General features: G+C 41.8%; 1 protein-coding gene across 1 annotated transcript in view; it reads left to right on the forward strand.

The window, feature by feature from the left end:
* The window catches only part of SPOCK1 (SPARC (osteonectin), cwcv and kazal like domains proteoglycan 1), a 320,719-nt gene that overhangs the window by 173,492 nt on the left and 129,198 nt on the right, over positions 1–18,029 (forward strand). Inside the window, exon 4 of the mRNA XM_067304911.1 lies at positions 16,559–16,673. Within this exon, the coding sequence (XP_067161012.1) occupies positions 16,559–16,673 (115 nt within the window). The remainder of the gene's footprint in view (positions 1–16,558; positions 16,674–18,029) is intronic.

The following is an 18,029-nucleotide window of genomic DNA, read 5'->3' on the forward strand; positions in this document are numbered from 1 at the left end:
AGGGTGTTCTTCTGAATGATCAGTATATAACAAGCGTCAGACGTGTGATATGCAGCTGTAGTATACTTTCAGACAGTATGATGGTACCTGTTACATGGCAAATCCTATGTAGTTTGGGAAACATTTCGAAGCCGCATGCTTTATCTAGATGTTAGTAGTTATGTGATGCTTTTAAGTTTTCTTCTTCCTAAATTGCTTGTGTACATGTTCTGTATAAATGCACGCTGTCATCTTTACATTAATTTGCAGAAACTGATAGGCAACGTATGCAATAAATTCACTATTCTGTATTAACTGATTGTCTGGTTCTGAGTCCAAGCATTGAACAGTTAAAGAAAATAACGTAGATGTGGATTATTCGTTCCGTGAGAACTGCTATAATGGATAAGAAGGCAAGGTCCAGCTAGTCGGGTATCTTCTTGCTGATAGTGAGCACCATTAAGTGTGAGTGAAGAAGATACAGGAAACTTGCAGCAGGCAGAGATAGGGTTGTTGGCCCAAACCATCCCTGATGTCTGGCTTCTCTATTCTCTTCTAGCACATAGTGTGAGCTGCCACGTGCAGTGCCGAGCTGTCAGCTTTGCCATGGTGGCAGGAATGCTTGTGCCTACTGTTGGTCACTGTTGCAGTATTTCCATTTCTTTCATTTTAGTTGCGCTGTTTTTCCCAAATATGTCAGCAGTAGAGTAGAAGTATTTTAATCCTCCAAGTGACCAACGCTGCAGTTTAGGTAAGCCTTGAGTTTCCCTACCTTCCAGTCGGTCCAATCTCATGAATCATTTTACAGAGTCCATTTAAAAGTGGAATGGTGTGATCCCAAGGAGACCAAAGCTTCCACTGATGTGTGATAATGCGGTGTCTCATTATTAAAAGATAAGTGTCTGTAAGAATATGGCCATTTTAAAATTTGCAAGTTCTCTGGTACAGGGACTTAATACTTCCCATGCAGGTAATGGCTGTTCATTGATGTTAACATTTCTATTGCATTTTTTAAGGCTGACAGTTAATGCCATCAGAGGGAGTTGTGAGTATTCAGCATTTTACAGGATCAGCGCTACAGCTGTAACACTCTGGAAATTTAAACATGATGAAAACTTATTTGGGGTTACTCACAAAAAAGAAAGCAATTACATGATTATTTTATTTCAATACAAAAAATTGACAGTCCACAGCCAGTAAAAACACACATCAGTCTTCCGTATTCCTAGCCATGAGCCTGCAGAGCTTCCTCTTCATTCGTTTGCTTTCGCAGGCTGCATGTAGATAGTAAGGGGCAGTAAAGCCCTTCTAGCCCCAGCCTTTCAGCTTCGTCCTGTTTCCTTATAATACCAAATGATCTAGAAATCCACCTGAAAAAGCAGTTAAACGATGTAAAATTTAGACACACTAACAAATTACCAGTAGCAGAATATGCTGAGTTTCAAATCATCCTGCAGCCTGGGAGACTGCTAAACTAATTAGCTTGATACAAAATGTCAAAGGGGAGCTACTGAAAGGAGAAATAAGGATCTTTCTTCTGAAACAGTGACATTAGCACTTTGATGCCCTACTGTTTTGATGTGTTTGGTGAACTTAAAAAAAAAAAGTCATATCTGTATATTAACATCAGTGTGCCACCATCTTCATTCAGCAAGTACTGAGTGCCCATAGTATAGACTTAACATATTAAGGCCATGACCCAGATAGACTCTTCTATGTTTAAGGGGCCTATTTTGCCTAATAAGTATCTTGACAGTTGTTGACTATTCACCTCAAATTAAAAGCACCAGATACTGTAGTCTTCCTTCAGAGAAAAAAAAAACAAATCAAAAAGATTTGTGGGCCATTTTAAAACCTATAGGGCATGAAATTGATACTGTATGAAGAAGAGAGAAAGGAATTCCCTTGTTAGGTCTTGCACATAAGTATGAAGACTAGTGCTGTAGTCAAATCTGAGTGATACATCCTCGTAGCACATTCATACAACACATGTATGTGGACAAATACATTAAGATAGCAGTATTTCTTTTAACTATGTTTTTTGAATGTCTTCATCTTTTCAGTGTACATATATAGTGTGTGTGAAAGAGCAAGGGAGGATTATGTGAGCAGCTGTATTAAATAGCCTGAACTGGAGTGCCCCATCCCTCCGTGCAAACTATGAACCGTAGCATGATGGCTCTCAAGCATTAATGGGGAGAATTACTTTTTTTTGCTGTGCTGGTGATGAATTTATGGTATTAAACACTAAAACGACCTATGTGGCAACAGTAGAAGCTGATATGGCAGCATTTCTTGCCAGGGTTTGGGATGCAGTCAATTGGACTATAACTTAACTACCACTTAGGCTTACTAGCTTGTACAGCCATCCCTCACCTCCACACCTCAGTAAAGAAAGTTATTGTGATATCCTAGATGTTCAGGGAGGGTCAGATCACAGGACCTGAAGGTCTTGGTTAGTCTTTCCCTCCTGCAGACCCAGCATGTTCAGGACATCCACGCTTTGCACTGTGGTGTGAGCTGGAGCGGATCAAAAACTTGAGTTAGGCTTTCTGGCAGCAACTGTCTCCTGGAAAATGGTATGAAATCAGCTGGAGAAATATTCTTGCCCAAATTATAAACACAATTTCAGTCATCATGTTGGACATGCACACATTTCCAGCCTTTTCTCTGAAGAGCTTTTAGTGTTTGACCCTTGTAAAATCAAGCTAACCTCATTTCTCAGTCCAGTGTCAGCCCAAGTAACACAGTGGGCACTGAAGATCTCCCAGGGGAGGCAGAGGAGTCAGCAAGGAGCAGGGTACTCTATCACTGCTCTTCCACCTAATTGTATGGCTTTTTCAGCTCTGTTCTTGGTGCAGAAGACCTTTTTGTAGTGATGCACCCTTATTAAAATCTCGCTTTACTGATTAAAATAGGAATGTATTCTGCAAAAGAAGCTGTAGGATGTATAAGTTGTGCTGACATACAATTTCTGTTCCTGTAACATCACAGCATATTTATATGAAAGGATCTGTTTTTTTCCGGAATGTGAAGGTCACGGTTATTTTTTTGCTATCTTCTGACTGTCATTTTTCTGCAAGGATCTTGCTTGAATTTGGAAGGCATCTGGCATTATTTGGTTTTCGTTCCAATCTGAGCTCCACTGCTTATCCTCTCGGGCTTTTCATATTCACTGGGAACAGTGAAGTCTAGAAGGGGATAACAGTTACCTGCAACATTTGCATCTTTTCAGATCAGAACTGAACCAGTTCATTCATTCCGAATTATAACGGTAGTTCCTCCTAGTGTCCTCACGCTTTGCCGTCTCCCCTCCCCAAACACTGTTACTGGCTCTTCACCTTGTTCTTCTCTCAAATTTGGGGCAATGCCTCCAGATGAGATATGTCTGGGATAGATCAGACCAGTTGACTCTGGAAGCCTAATATCCACTCACTGAGAGGAAGTAAAACCCAGTTTCCACTTCCATTGTTATTTACTTTATGTTTGAGTTATTCAGGGTTCCTGATATACATGGTTCCTTTTTATTAGAACTCTATGTTTTATCCTTGTTCTAATAAAAAGGAACATGTACATCAGAAACCCTCAATAATTCAGCGTTCCTTTGCTACTCAGAAAGCTTGCTCTTTTTGATGGCGTTTCTTGCCGAGGCATACCAGAAATCAAGCAATTCTGCTATGAACAGTTGTTCTGCTGTTGTAGAAGAGTGTTTTAGCTACCATGCTGAGTGCAAAGTTACAGGATTTGCTGTTGTATTGCCTGAGGCATCCTGGGCACTTTCTCTGCAGGAAAAGGACAGAATAATGTTTAAGTTATTCCAGACAGTTACTGAAGTGTCCATAGGCAACTATTCAAACTTTAATTCTTTTCCTAAAGAATCTTTCTTCAAAATTGTTTTAGCTATGTATTTTTAGCAAGAGAAATAACATTTCTCCTTTATATCTTCATCAATGTATCTATTCTTAAGAAACAAACATGTTAAACTGTGAATGTTTTGAGTCTAAAGCCTTCTAAATGTTTGTGCATGTTAAAAAATATATATATATATATATCAATTGCTTATCAAGAGACATAGAGATGCCCTGGGCTGCATTAATGAGACTAGAATTTTAGCCTGGGATGCAGTTTGCCAGGGAACTATAAAAAGACAGCCGCAAAGCATGTAGGTTTAGCATTAGCTCTGTAGAGGGGATCTTTGGATGTTGAAAATGAATGTCGAGGTCGCAAAACCAAGAGGGGAACTGCAGGTTGTGGGTTAGAAGTTGGCCATCAGTTTCCCCACTTGTGTAGCAACTAAAGCATAGCTCTAGCGGGGAAGACCTGCAAAAAGAGCACAACGCTGTTTTCGCCCTTTTTGTGTTGTTCTGCAGGGCTGTACAAGTCCTGTAGCTTCCTACTTTTCATTCCTGTCCTACCACTAGACATTTGTAGTCTGCAGTGCTACTTGTGACCGCTGTCTGTCTTCTAGTCCGTTTGACAGTATGCTTCTCAACTTTCTTCTGAGGTTATCTGCTTATTTTACCCCTTCACTCTGCACACTAAAGTCACCCCTCTCCTACTATTCAGAAACTCCTGGTCCCTAAGTTTCTGCCTTTGGCACAATTCCAAAGTTAATTTTTACAAACTCGTTTTGTAGTTTATCCATTTTCATCTTTATTTGTTTCACATTAGAGATTCTCTCTTGGAAGGTGGAGTGAGGAATGTTACCAGGTAGTCACTGATTCCCGCAGCACTTGTTTCTGCAAAATTCATCCTAAAGAAGGAATTTTCTTTGCTATATTTATATTTACTCTATTTTAAAACCATCCAGGATAGGTGTTTGTCCTTTCATTTATTTCCCAGGCTAACCTCTTCTGGGATATCAATTATATGACTAATTGATTATCCATAGAGGAGCTTCATCTTTTCCTGCTTAGGTAATTCCTTTCAAAAGCAACGAAAATTACATTAGGCAACAATCTATTACACTAGCGAACCCCCAGCTCATTCACACTTTTGATGTATTTTGTGTTGTACAGATTTCTAAATTACGTACAACTGCATGTAGTAGCAGCAGCACTCATGCTTTTCTTTTGCTGTCATGTCCCGTGGTTAAAATTGCTATAACTTTATAATTCTAGTGGTTTCTTCTCACAATAAATTCCTTACCCGTAAACTTCATAGCCTGTGTTTTTCCTGTGTTCATCCCTGACCCAGAGGTGTTGTGCAGAATGCTGCCCATCTTGCTAGGTCTTGCACTAGGGATTGCTGAGGAGGACTGGAACCGCTCTCTTTCCATAAATAATGAAATCAGTCTTTGAGAAGTCTCTTATTTTTATGTTTGTTTTGCTCAGTGCACACTAAAACTAATGTAATATGGAAACAAATCTTCCGCTGTTGATGTAGAAAATAAAGTGCTCGCCCATGTTTCCATGGAGACAATGAGACTCTGTCATAAATGAACACGAAACGGCTCTTAGTTCTGCAGATTTTAGCTGTTTTGAAATCAGCCCATTACGAGTCACTCACAGGGGCCCTTTGCGGGTGCCCTGCGATGCCTTCCTGGAGTCCCAGGGTGATTCGTAAACGTGGGTAAACATTTTTAGCCCCATTTTAAACACTGAAGAAGAGGAGGAGGCACAGAGTGACTAACTCATTTATACCAAATGGCAAAAAAGGCAGTGACAGCATCAAAAACCCGGCGTAAGCTGTCCTTTCCCTCTTGCCGTGTTGACCAGGATAGCCACTGCGCACGAGCTGAGATGCTAAAAGCAAGAGTAAAATTGGTAGGTCTTCCATGGCGTATTGTTTCAAAGAATGTTATCCATACTATACCTTTTAATTAATCATAAAATGATCTCCTATACTTTATGCTAAATAGCTGATAACGTTTGGGGCCAAATTCTGTTTTACTGATCTTAAGAGAAAACCAAAGGAGCTCAATGGAGCAAGCAGAGCTTTTCTCATTTCCGTGGCTCAACGTCGTGTCTCGTTTAACTCTTAAACGTGAGCGTGCGGAGGTGTGCCGGGGTGCCTGGCTGGGAATCGCTGTTCCCGCAGCAGTGCTGCCGCTCGGGCTGTCGGCAGACGGAGCAACCGCCTCGGCTTGGGGGCGTTCGTACCCAGGGCTCCCGTCGCGTGCCACTCTGCTGAAATACTGATTCATAAACAAGGTAGTTTGGACCTTACTTTTTACCATTTGCTGATGGAAGCGGTATTAACAGCGATGCACTTTTGCTTCTGCCTTACCTCTAACAATGCAACGAGTAAGACATATGCTATTCCTGTTTTCAAGTGAGATTTAATGACATAAAATGCCTACTGAAGAATGACAGAATATGACTGGTGAGAGGTTTCTCTCTGTGAAGAATGCAGAGGAGTTCTGTACCCAGAGATATTTGTTTCAATTACATTTTGTTTTTTCTGCTCGCATAGTTCACAGTCTTACAATTCATTACTGTTTTTAATCAAAGTTGGAAGAGGGTTCAGTATCTCAGAAACTAGCTATCTGAATTAAATCTTTTTAATTTTTCTTCCCCATGGTTATATTATTGCTTCAGTTAAGGCTTAATTTACAGCTGCTTCAGAGGTGTTACAGAAATGTTTCGTGACATACAGTGCAACTTCTTTCCCCAAGCAAATAAAATACTTGTTTATATTTATCTGCAATAGGAAGGGTGTGTCTTTAATTCTGCATGGATAATTTAAAATATTATCTTCTGGAGGAGGTATAACCTGTTTTATTTTCAGTTGGGCTTGGAGTAAATTAATTAATATCTAGTGAAATCTCACTGAATAAACGGTAATTTACCCCAGTGTAACTGAAAGCAGAAATAGTCTAGGTCAGTTCATGGGAAGAATTACAGCTGGCATTTCAAAGTTACCATAGGATTTTCAACTACAAGCATTCACAAATCTCAAGGTCATCATCTTCAATACTCTTTTTTTTAATAACGATTCAGAGGCTTTTGTATGCCTTTCATTTTTTTAAGTCTTCACAGTTTGTATTTTCAATACCTCCCCAACAGCAGTGAGAAATAATACCCTACTGCTTTTTGGAGAAAGAGAACTGAAGTTCAGCTGTGGTCCAGGGTCTGCAGGTTTAAGGCAATCACCTGGTGTCCCCGGCCCCGAGCTCAATCCCAGCAATGGGTAAAGCAGCCACAATAAAATCTGCCTTTTAACCGTTTTCACAAGGTGTTATCAGCTGGCCAGTTCTAGCGGTGCAGCTATCCAAATGCTTTCTCTCTTTCTCACACTCATTTGCTAGCCTATCTGTGGTGCACCAGACGTAGACAATTGAGCTTGAAAGTATGAGGGAGCATGTTGAAGTCCAGCACGGGTACAGGCAGGCTTGGAGGCAGCTGGGAGGGGTGCAGTCATTAACAGCTCTCCCACGGAAAGAGCAGTGGCAGTTTTGGCAGAGCGGCGAGGAGCTGGCGGGGTGGAGATCATTCGGACCGAGGAGCCGATGCCTGGGGTTAGAGATCCTTGATTGCCTCTTCACAGGGCACCTTTGCAAAGCAAGCACGAAGCTGAGGCTGACCAAAAGAAACAGGCATCTTTTTAGCTCTGCTCCTATCCTGCGGCTCCATTAATCCAAACAACGCAGATGCCTCCCTTCCTGCAAGGCGGACGTGGAGGAATCGACGTTTTCTCGCGTTCTACCAACTCAAGATCAGAGCGGTCTTTTGCATCTCGCTGCCTACACCCCAGGAAGCTTGAAGCTGGATCACCCCGGGGGATTGGGGACTCCAAGACCAGAACCGTAAAGCCGCTGTCATTAAACATGCGCCAAAACCCTGGCAGTCCCTGAGAATGGGGATTTTTGTACCCTCGCTACTTCCAGAATTAATAATTGAAGGGACCATCTGACCGATGGTAGCTCCGGCTTGCCTTGATCCTACCAGAATATGCAGAAACGCAGCCTCAGGTATTGCCACATCCAAGCACGAAGTATCGTGCAGTGCAAGTGCTTCGAGTTTAGGGGGACACGATGGCACTGGTGCCGCATTGCGCTTTACCGCACCGATGCATGCGCTCTGTACTCGCGTGCTGGGCGACGCTTTGCCTCGCAGGCGAGAGCTGTTTGCGAGAGGCGCACCTGGTGCTAGCTGGAAAGCAGAGCAACCCCTAGCTGCCTTTGGCAGATTTTTCCTTCCTGGGGATGTTTGTTACTTCAGGTGCAAAAGAACGTGTTAAAAAGTTAAATGTAGTTGCTAAACGCAGCCAAGTGTATGAAAAATTAAAAACTTGCCCCAGCGTAGGGAAGTATTTCAGCTACATCTGCAGTATGTGGAGATATAAATCACAGCTGTTCACTGTCAGAAGTCAAAGCAGGACCCTCTCTTTTAGGACTCAGCTTTGGTCTCGTACGTGTCTCTGTGCTCCTTGCTAACCAGATACCTCTGTCGGTGGCTGTGGCTCACCATCACACCCACCACTGGAAGCCCATTTCCTAACTTACAGTCCTAAGTGTTTTTTTTTTTTGCTTCACTTCTTTTTGCTGCATCAGTTTTCTGTATGTTTGTCAAGCAAATTCCTATCACTCGGGGTCTTATCTTTGCTTCAGAAAGCAAATCGGTAGAGTCCTTTAAAGTATCTTTTGCCCTGGATGGCCCTCAGCAATGTCAAAAGAAATTGTATGTCAGTTATGAGAAAGGATTTTTGAAAGTGCCTGCAAAAATGAAAATAGATGTGTCTTTCCACTATACCGGGATCTTCAACCACTCAGATGTCAGGGTACTCTAAAACAAAACTATACAAAAATACTGTGCAGTGATGGAATAAACACTGACAGTCTGAGATGTTACTGTTTAACTGCCCTGAGAAATTCCATTTACTGAAAATAATTCACATACATGTTTGAAGCATTCAGGCCTGTGGTAATTAATTTTCAGCTGAATTGATTTCTGTATGCAGATTGCTCTGAGTAATTATGTGGAGAGAGAGCATGTGAGAGAGACTTAAATATCTGAGCCCGTTAATCGAAGACATGTTCTCCCCTAGACTTGGGGGAGGGCTAGCGCCAATTTTCTCTCTAATGAAGCAGAATGATTTATGCCAAGATTTGCAGAAGCAGAATAAAAACCATTGGTAATTACTTGCAATTGATACGGGGTTGGGGGGAGGGTCTAATCTATTATTAAAGGGCATTTTTTAAAAGCAGAATTATTAACAATACCAGCTGTGAGAAGAGATGCTGCACTCAGCTCCAATAAACAACGTATTCTTCGCCAGTCAATGTGGCCACTCGCTAAACTGTAAAATAAGAAAAAAATAGGGAAAGGGCGTAAGGAAAAAAACCTTCTGAATGGCTGGGAGAGTCTGGATGTCCGTCGCAGGCTTGCCTGGGTGCCTTGCTCGCAGCGGGGTGCTGGGGTGACCCCTCGCTCTGGTCTTTGGCCCCACGGCCAGCCTGAGCCCGGCGGGGGCACCGAAAGCCGTGGCGTTTGCGCAGGGCGGCAGAGCACCCTTCACCTGAGTGCTCTCTAGGGCAATACCCACGGCCTGTTCACACTAAGGAAAAAAAGCGCAAATTTCCCACCTATTTCAAAGTTCAGTGGAAGTTTCTGGCCTGAAGAAGGCCCGGAGCAGCCTCATTCGCGGGTTCGTCCCTCCCCAACCCACCCTGCCGGCTGGCACAGCCCGGAGCTTCTGGGGCTGGCTGGGGACTATGGCTGGAATCAAATAAGTATTGAAATGCACGCCTATAATTTAATGCATCATTTAGTCGAGAGACTTTGTTTTAAGGTCTATCTCTTTTGTCTTAAAAAATGCACTAGGATCTCTGTGTTGTAGACAGCAGGTCCCGTTTTCCAGTTCATCATACCTTTCTCAGCAGATGTTCTTCTTTCCTCTTATAGTCAGAGCAGTTTCAAGGGGATTGCGTAAAAGCAACTGCTCTTGACATTTCATTATGCCGAAATGTTTTTGTCATTGAGTGATCATAGTACTTATTGTCAGGCAATTCTGAAAACAAAAAAACAATATTTACATAATGCCATTTTCTTTTTGATTGTGTAGTTTGTTTCAGCTCCGCTAAACAGCTATGAGTTTGAAATTACTCTTTTCCCCCACACGAATGGTCATAAAAACAAAATCAAGCTCATAAATCTTGCTGTGAACAAGTTGTGCAGTTTCTGCAGGATTGCACATCCATTGCTGCGAGACACTGAGAGTATTTATTTGTTACCACCCTTTTAAAATCAAATGTGTGAAAAATAAATTTGCTCTGTTGTGATTAGCACATGACCCACAGCTACGGCGTAGTCTTACACAGCAGCATCTCCCTGTACTGCTTTGTCTGAGCTCGGGAGTTTCCTCCAAGTCATAAGTCTTCCCTTATAGTGGTAATATATAAAAACATTAAATGTAATAGAAAAGTATCTCAAACACTGTTGTTAGGTTTTTGTCCAGCAATGATTTATATTGCTATCTCACAGCCTCTGGTGATGGGTAGCAGGCAGAGGAGAGAAACCGTGTACAGTTCATAAGCAAATGTTCTCCGGTCCGCTTTGTGGCACTGGCACGGGAAGGGATTTGGGATGCAATCTCTGTTCGTAATCCTTTTAGTATTGAAAAAAGATGCTAGCATACCATTAGGAGGTTGTTAATGGTCTGATGCAATCCCTAGTGTTTATTATTTCCCAATTATTCTGATAACTCTAAGAGGGAACCACAGAGGATTTGTAGATTTAATAGGGATCTTAGACTGCTGTGAATCATAAAAGCTTGACTGCAAGAAGGAATGCGAGTCTTGTCCCTTAATGACAGGAATTCAGATGCTGCACCCACATCTTGCATAAAAGGGCCTGGTTTTGGGACACCACGTTTGGATGGAAGCCTTTCCCTTTTGCACTGCAGTCAGCTGACCTGTAGAGCTAGCAGACCAGGAGAGGACAATTTTCCTACAAAAATGTGGTAGCCCATGAAACAGAAACTGTAGCCTGTCTAAGGATTTCTTCATCTGTGCTCTGCCAGGAAGAGACTGCAGAGTTCAGACTGCCAGGACAGATGGCCAGAAAATGAATGTCAGTGACGGAAACATCTCGGTGTTAGAAGTGAGGAAGAGCAGAACTTTTGAGCCAAGGCAAAAATGTAGAAGTTCTAAATTTACACAGGATGAAAAACTTCTGAAAATGTTGATACCGAGAGACATGCAGTACTGTATTTCACTGTATTTCAGCCAGCTATCTCCTGAGATGGATGCATTGCCCCAGAGACCAACTGTGCAGGGATTTGAACAACACGGGAAAGCTCAGGACGGGGAGCTGTGGAGCCTGGACTCACAAAAAAGATAGGCAGGGTGGCTGAGCGGGGTTTCCATCCGGAGATTGGTGTTCACGTTCAGCCTTTAATTCCAATTGTGATCAAACTCCTGTCCCATCTAAAAATTTTGACCAAACCTTAGCCACTGTTGGATCAGTTAACCATATCAACTCACTTCACCTTCAGTCCCAGTCTAAAGAAAAACTGGAAAAATGTTTGCATATTTTCCTATAAAATACAGCCAGTTTAAGATCTTTGTGATGGTATTGTGCAGTCAGACCTGAGTAACTATGCAGAACTCCTTAAGGTAGAAAAGGGATGGCTGTAGTTTCCCTTTAGAGCTGATAAAATAACATCTTAATAATAAAAATCTTCTTTTTTCCCCCCTCCTCACTCCTTTTCCTCCTTTCATTTATTTATTTGTACTTTGGCTCTTCATTTTCAAAGACTTTATACTCGTTGCTTTAGGACACAAAGAACTGTGATGACAAATATGGTTGTTACGTTTCATCTTATTCCCAAGGGTCTTTTCTTCTGTAGATGATGAGCATCTGCTCCTAGTCATGTAGAAATCTGATTAACAAAGCATGATCTTTGATTAGCATATTTCAGAAACTGTTTCTTATTATGAGTTCTCTCCTTAGGGCTTGTACTGCGTAGCAGTAGAACAACCTTCCAAACTTCTTTAACATGTCAAGGAACTCTGCAGACAAATAAATCCCTTTTTTGACCTTTTGTGTTTGTCTGGATCACACATTCTGCATAAGTGATAAAATTCTAAAGAAATAATAATCCAGATTGCAAGGTTTTTTTCTTTTTGCTGTCTTCTCACAAAGACCATGTTTTTGCTTAAATATAATAAACCTCTTTCTACTCTGTTGAATTATATGAAAGGGCTGTTTGAAATGAATAATACGTTACGCTTATATAATGCACTCCATCTAAGAATCTCCATGGGCTTTTCCACTATTAATGAATTAATTCTCCCAACACACAGGTGAGGAAAAGCTTTTTTATTATTATTGTCAGTATTATTATTCTTTGCAGATTTTAGAAACAAGACACTGAGGTAGAAAGCAGTTGTGAGGCCTGATTAAAAAGGAAATTTCTGACCGTATCTTTTCCCATTCCTGTGCTTCAAACTGATAACTATTCAACAGTACTTGTCTTTTCAATATGCAATTGATGGTCTTCTTGTTGCAAAATATTTCAGAGTTGTGTTTCTTTTATCAATAATAGATTGTGTGATGCTAATCCAGGACATATATACTTCAGAACTACATGCGTTCTTATTGTCTTAGAAGTCCTAAGGAGTTCAATAAATGGATATAATGGATATAATTCTTTAGTTAGAGGGTAAAATTAGTATGAAAAGACACTAAGCATTGAAATTGTGCATGGGTGGTGTCACATAGTCTATATTGGCCTAAGTCATGCTTCTCTTATTCGTGCCAAACTAGTATTGGCTTTCAAGGGGAAGATGAACGTAACCCCACCTAGCCTATCGCAGTTCTTACACCATGGTCCTTGCTTGGAGGAGGTTCAAAGATGATCTTGGCAAAGTTTTGTTGGCAGACATTGCCCTTAGTCGCCACTGCTGTGCAAATGTCCAGGCACAAATTTGATTTAGCTGGCAAAGCTTGGCTTTCCGGCATGGGACTAAACCCACCTCCTCCACTAACAGAAGCTCTGGCTGACACACAGCTCCCAGCACAACGCCAGGGAGGACGCTCTCCGGCAGCACAGTGCTGCTGGCAGCTTTAGCCCTGGGCTCCTCGCCAGTTTGCACAACAGTTTCTGTTGATGCAGCGTTTTGCATCAAGGATGTGTCACCAGCAAGAGCAGAAAGACATGCGTGTGCTCCAGTAAAAGAGCAGCACCAGCTGGAAGCCAGCAAAAGTTCTGATCATTAAATTTTCTCATGTGAATATGACCCTTGAATTAATCAACACACTGAACCTATCATCTGGTGACCCTACGCTCTCCAAGTGAAGCTCACTGATTAAAGACTTTGCAGAAGGAGGGTCTGTCACTCTGCTTTGCAGTTTAAGAATATCTAGTCAGACAGATAGGTAAGGCAACTGTGGCCTGCCATTTCAATCCTGGTCAAATATCTGCCTCAGTCTTTAACTGGGTCTCCAGTGAGAGCTGAAATAAGAGGATTAAGGCGGTATGCCTCACCTGCGGTATTCGCTGAATGTAAAGCACAAGGAATGTGTCTGCTAGGGCATCTGGTGAGCAAGGACCAGTGTCATTGCTACTTCTCCTGTGCGGGTTAGTCTGACTTACAAAGATACAAGAAGCAACAGCAGAAGGCTCCCAAAGAGCGCCTCTGCCCAGGAGGGCAGGAAGCTGCCCAAGAGCCACCAGAGCCATCTCGGTTCTGTTGGCTGTACCAAGGGCCACCACTACTGCCCGGTGGAAATACAAAAAAAGACCTGGAGCTGCTGTTTTCAGCCCTTGATTCTTTCATTTGGACAGATCCTGAGCCTTCAAACACTGTCTGTTTGTTTTCCTAATGGCAGCTCGTTGGAAGTTGATGCCTTGCTGTTTCCAGTGCAGGAAACATATGGTCTCTTCCCCTTCCTTGCTTGCTTCACCTTTTCTATCAGTTTAATGGCTTTAAAAGTAAAAGCTTTTATTACTTTTCTTTATAAGACTTCCAATGTCTTGCACCAAAGGCTTTCCACTAAATACATATGCACTAGTGATGCTGAATTGCCCATTGCAACTCTGTAGTGGGTTTTAATGTGGTACGAGCTTCTAGCTATGACTATTTAAACCAACACAGAACAGCTGCAGCACTGCAGGAAAGCAGAAGAATCCTCTGCTTGCTGGGAGTACATTTGTTATATAAAGAAATTTGGTGCATAGCAAGCTGAAATTCCTTGTTCATTAAATAATATCCTTTAAACATATCTCTGATCATCCAGTAAGGATGGAAAATTCAGTTATCATAATTGGCTATAGGGTCTTTGCACAGTCCCAAAAATGAAACTAAGAGTGACCCAGTTCCAAGAGTGGCCCAATAAATGTGAGAAGGAAGGGGAGAGGTAAAACAGGAGATTGTAGGACACATTCAAGAGGAACAAAAAGTCAAATCCATGGTAAAATTAATGTCCGAAAAAACTTATTTAAAAATCACTTCTTAAACAAAAATGAATTTGTGACTTCCCTTCTTCTGAAGTATTCACATAACCATCTTTTGAATATAAGTAATTTATCCTGACTGATATGTCTTATTCCTGATCTTTAGAAGCATCCTTTTGTAGGAGAATAAATTTAGATAGATAGCCTTTGGAATGGGACTTGATTGCAGAAGAGTATTTGTAAGAGGTTTTCCCTGGTGGGCTCAGTGCTCTAATTGGAGTGGTATGCAGCACCGCGCTGTATCGCTCCTCTTTTTTATTTCAAAGATTATCAAATCGCCCCTCATTTAAAGAAGAAGCCTGTAGAAACTCGGCAGGAGCAGCCAAGCTTGCACGCAGCAGGACTCGAACGCTGGCTGCTCCTCTTGAGTATCTCGCGGGCCATGGAGCAGTCCTGCTCTGGTGCCTAATGGATCGATATTTTCTTGCCTCTCCATGAAGGAGCAGCTCCTGGCTCCACATATATATTGCATGTTCTTCCCTCAGTCACACAAACCTGCCCGCAGACTTTTACGACCTTAGGTCTTCTGATACCTGCTTGGTATCTTCATTTATTCGGCAGGGGGAAGGTATGTCTTGTTCTAGCAAAACCCAGTATAATACGCCTCCTGCTACTTTCTTCAGTTAGCATTAGGAGAGATTTTTGTGTAGACAGAAACAAATGAAGGGGTTCCTCAGACCCTCTCTGCCTTTTTCTGAGTGTGCTCATTGCACCTGGGAAAAAAGGTTCATCACAAGCTAAATGGGGATTTTTGTAGGAGCCTCTCATTAGAATATTGGCAGTGTATCTCTGCCTTTTGGTCTCCAAATACCTTTTCCAGATAAGCAGGGGGCATTAATCCTTGTGTCCTGGCCAAACGCCAACTTTGGTAATTACTTTCTATTTACAGTCCTTAAAATCCCTTTGTGTTTTCATTAGGGTACAACATTATTCATTCCTTCAAGTCCCCTACGGTGCTGCCTTGCAGTATGCTGTTAAATAGTGGCAGATTTTAACCAGAGGTGACGACGTTTGATTGGTAAATGGAGATGTTCAGGTGGCAGGTGAAAAGAGGGTACCTGAGAGTAAGCCTTAGTACCCTGCGCTTTCCCCTGCAGGACTGCACCTCACTTCTGCACATTTTCCGGACCCCTGACTAGCTGCAGTCCCTCAGATCACTCACATCTTGGATGGAGAGAAGCTCCCTTTGCTGCCCAAATCACCACCCTTTTCACCATCCTGTTCTCCAGCAACTTAAGAAGTGCTGAGATAAAGATTGTCCTCTGCATTATTCACCCTGTACCAAAAAGTACCAAAGGGTCATTTGGGGGCAGTCTGGTCCAAGCCCTGTTAGGCTGCCTTAGGCCACGGGAGAAAAAGGCGAAACAGCAGTGATGGCTCATGGGGGAACCCGAGTGTCAAACCGAAGCGGGGTGCCACCACCGAGAGGTGGAGCATGGGAGAGTGTGGAGAGGAGAAGAAGGGGCGTATGGAGTGACTTTCTGGAAAAAACATTCCCTGCGGAGCATCAGCAGAGACAACAGCTTGTGTGTATTTGCTCTGAGATAGCACCTCACTGTGCTCTCTAGTCCCACTTCCAACGACGCTGTTAGAGATGAAAGTTGTTGTATAAAAGCCCAGGATTATTTTATTGTTATTACTGCCCTCCTACTCAAGCATTTTAAGTGCAAGGGAAGTTTATCCATAAAAATTAAAAATAATTTCTACAAATAATATACCCAATATAGTGTATCTGTGCAATGAAATTTAGTAGCACCATGTAGTGTGTCCATTATTAAATGGCTTCTAAAATACTACTTATTCTGTTACTTACGAGTGTATTTTATTCCACCGTAACTTTTGTATGAGATAAGCAATATAAAATAGATTATTATACCAGAACTTCCTCGTACAGTATCATGTCTAATATTCATTTGAATGACAAGTTAGACTCCGAGCACTGCTCAGTAATCGGAGGCTTTAAGCCCTGCGTCCATCTTTCCACTTAATCACCTCGGTCCATGAGAACAGCTCACACGCTGCACAGTGGATGGGTATTCATCCTGTCAGGTGTCCAAGTAGTCATTCCAACCAGTTGTTATTCCCATACAGTTGTCTGGATTAAGCAGCTGAGAACTTCATATGAGAACTTCATATACATTTCTAACTTTCTTTTTTTGTGTGTGTTTGTTTTTTATAGCCCTTGATCCATCCAAAGATCCATGCCTGAAGGTGAAGTGCAGCCCACATAAGGTGTGCGTCACTCATGACTATGAAACGGCGATTTGTATAAGCCGCAAGCAGCTGGTACACAGGTAAGGGAAATTTGGGTTGTTTGAGGCTTTTTCATGGACTCCAGTAAGATCAGAACAACCAGAATGAGAAAACTCCAAGGTGAACATTAAAAAAGTAATTTTAAGGCATTCTTTTAAAGTTTAATTTGCATTTTTTTGGAAACCAAACAGAAGTCTAATTATTTATAACAGGCCCTTCTGGAAAAATGAACCGGAACACGACGCACCCTCCAGTTTGGAAAGCAGAAGACCCTCCCAACCCTGGGAGAGGTTTTCTCCTCTCAGAGAGCAGAAACTGGGCATATTTAAAAGTCTGAAAACCTGATATATGAAAACATTGTGTTGGATACATCCACAGTTCCAATAACTTAATTTGAAGCAATTAAAAAGAGATCAAAACAGATGTTTTTATAAATGTCAAGCCTCTGCTTAAATTTGATAGAGAAGAGAAAAATGTTGGTGGAACTTGGTAGAATATCTCCCTAGGGAGTCACGCAGTTACAGAAAGCTCCAGATTTGATTGCAGAGTGACTGAATTAGGAAGAAATTAAATAACTAGAATGTTAAGAACTTTGGCTAACGTGTTCGAGTTAGACCAGAGAACGTCTCTGAGAGAAACTATGAGTAAACAAAAAAAAGCCTCCTGAGCGCTCTCAGCTTGAAACCTTATTCCTCACACAGCATAGGTTGAAATATGCTGCAGTCAGGGACTGTTGAATGGTTGAATGCTAAACATTCATTTTAAACACTTTAGCACAACATTTAATCGTACTTAAAGCGTTATATGTTACATCTTTCTGTTGAAGTTTACTCAAAGGCATTTGTAGAAAACTAAGAGTTTACTGATCAGCGTGGCTGTAATTTAAGAAAAATGTATTGTGTTGCTTTCACTACATTTGCATAATAAATTTGGGGACTGATCTCCACCTTCTTTCCCTATTTAGTAGGGAGGCAAAAAAATTTGTTGCAACAACTCTGGTCCCTAAATGCTATTGCCAGCTGAGGCTGGAGTTCCGCAACAGTTTAAGCCAGACTAAATCAAGGATGATCGGATTCCCTTGTGCCAGTACTAGGTCTCGTCTTACCTCCCTGAGACCTGGCTGAGGAAGCTAACCCAGTAAAAACCTGATTGTCTTTGATTTATAATCCAAAGTTAAGGCTGTAATGTGGGTGAGACGGTATGTTCAATCTTCAGTTTTCAGCATGGAATGAACCCTGCAAGGATTTTAGGAGTATGGCTATGTGCAGTACTTACAATATAATGACATTTTTGGCATTACGTAGCTCCATTTTCCAGTTAGGATGGATTTAAAGCATTTGCATTATATAATAGTCCTTATGATATATAGACATAAATGTTGAACCAAATGCTTTCTG

The sequence above is a fragment of the Apteryx mantelli genome, chromosome 14, assembly GCF_036417845.1.
Source record: "Apteryx mantelli isolate bAptMan1 chromosome 14, bAptMan1.hap1, whole genome shotgun sequence".
Classification (NCBI taxonomy): domain Eukaryota; kingdom Metazoa; phylum Chordata; class Aves; order Apterygiformes; family Apterygidae; genus Apteryx; species Apteryx mantelli.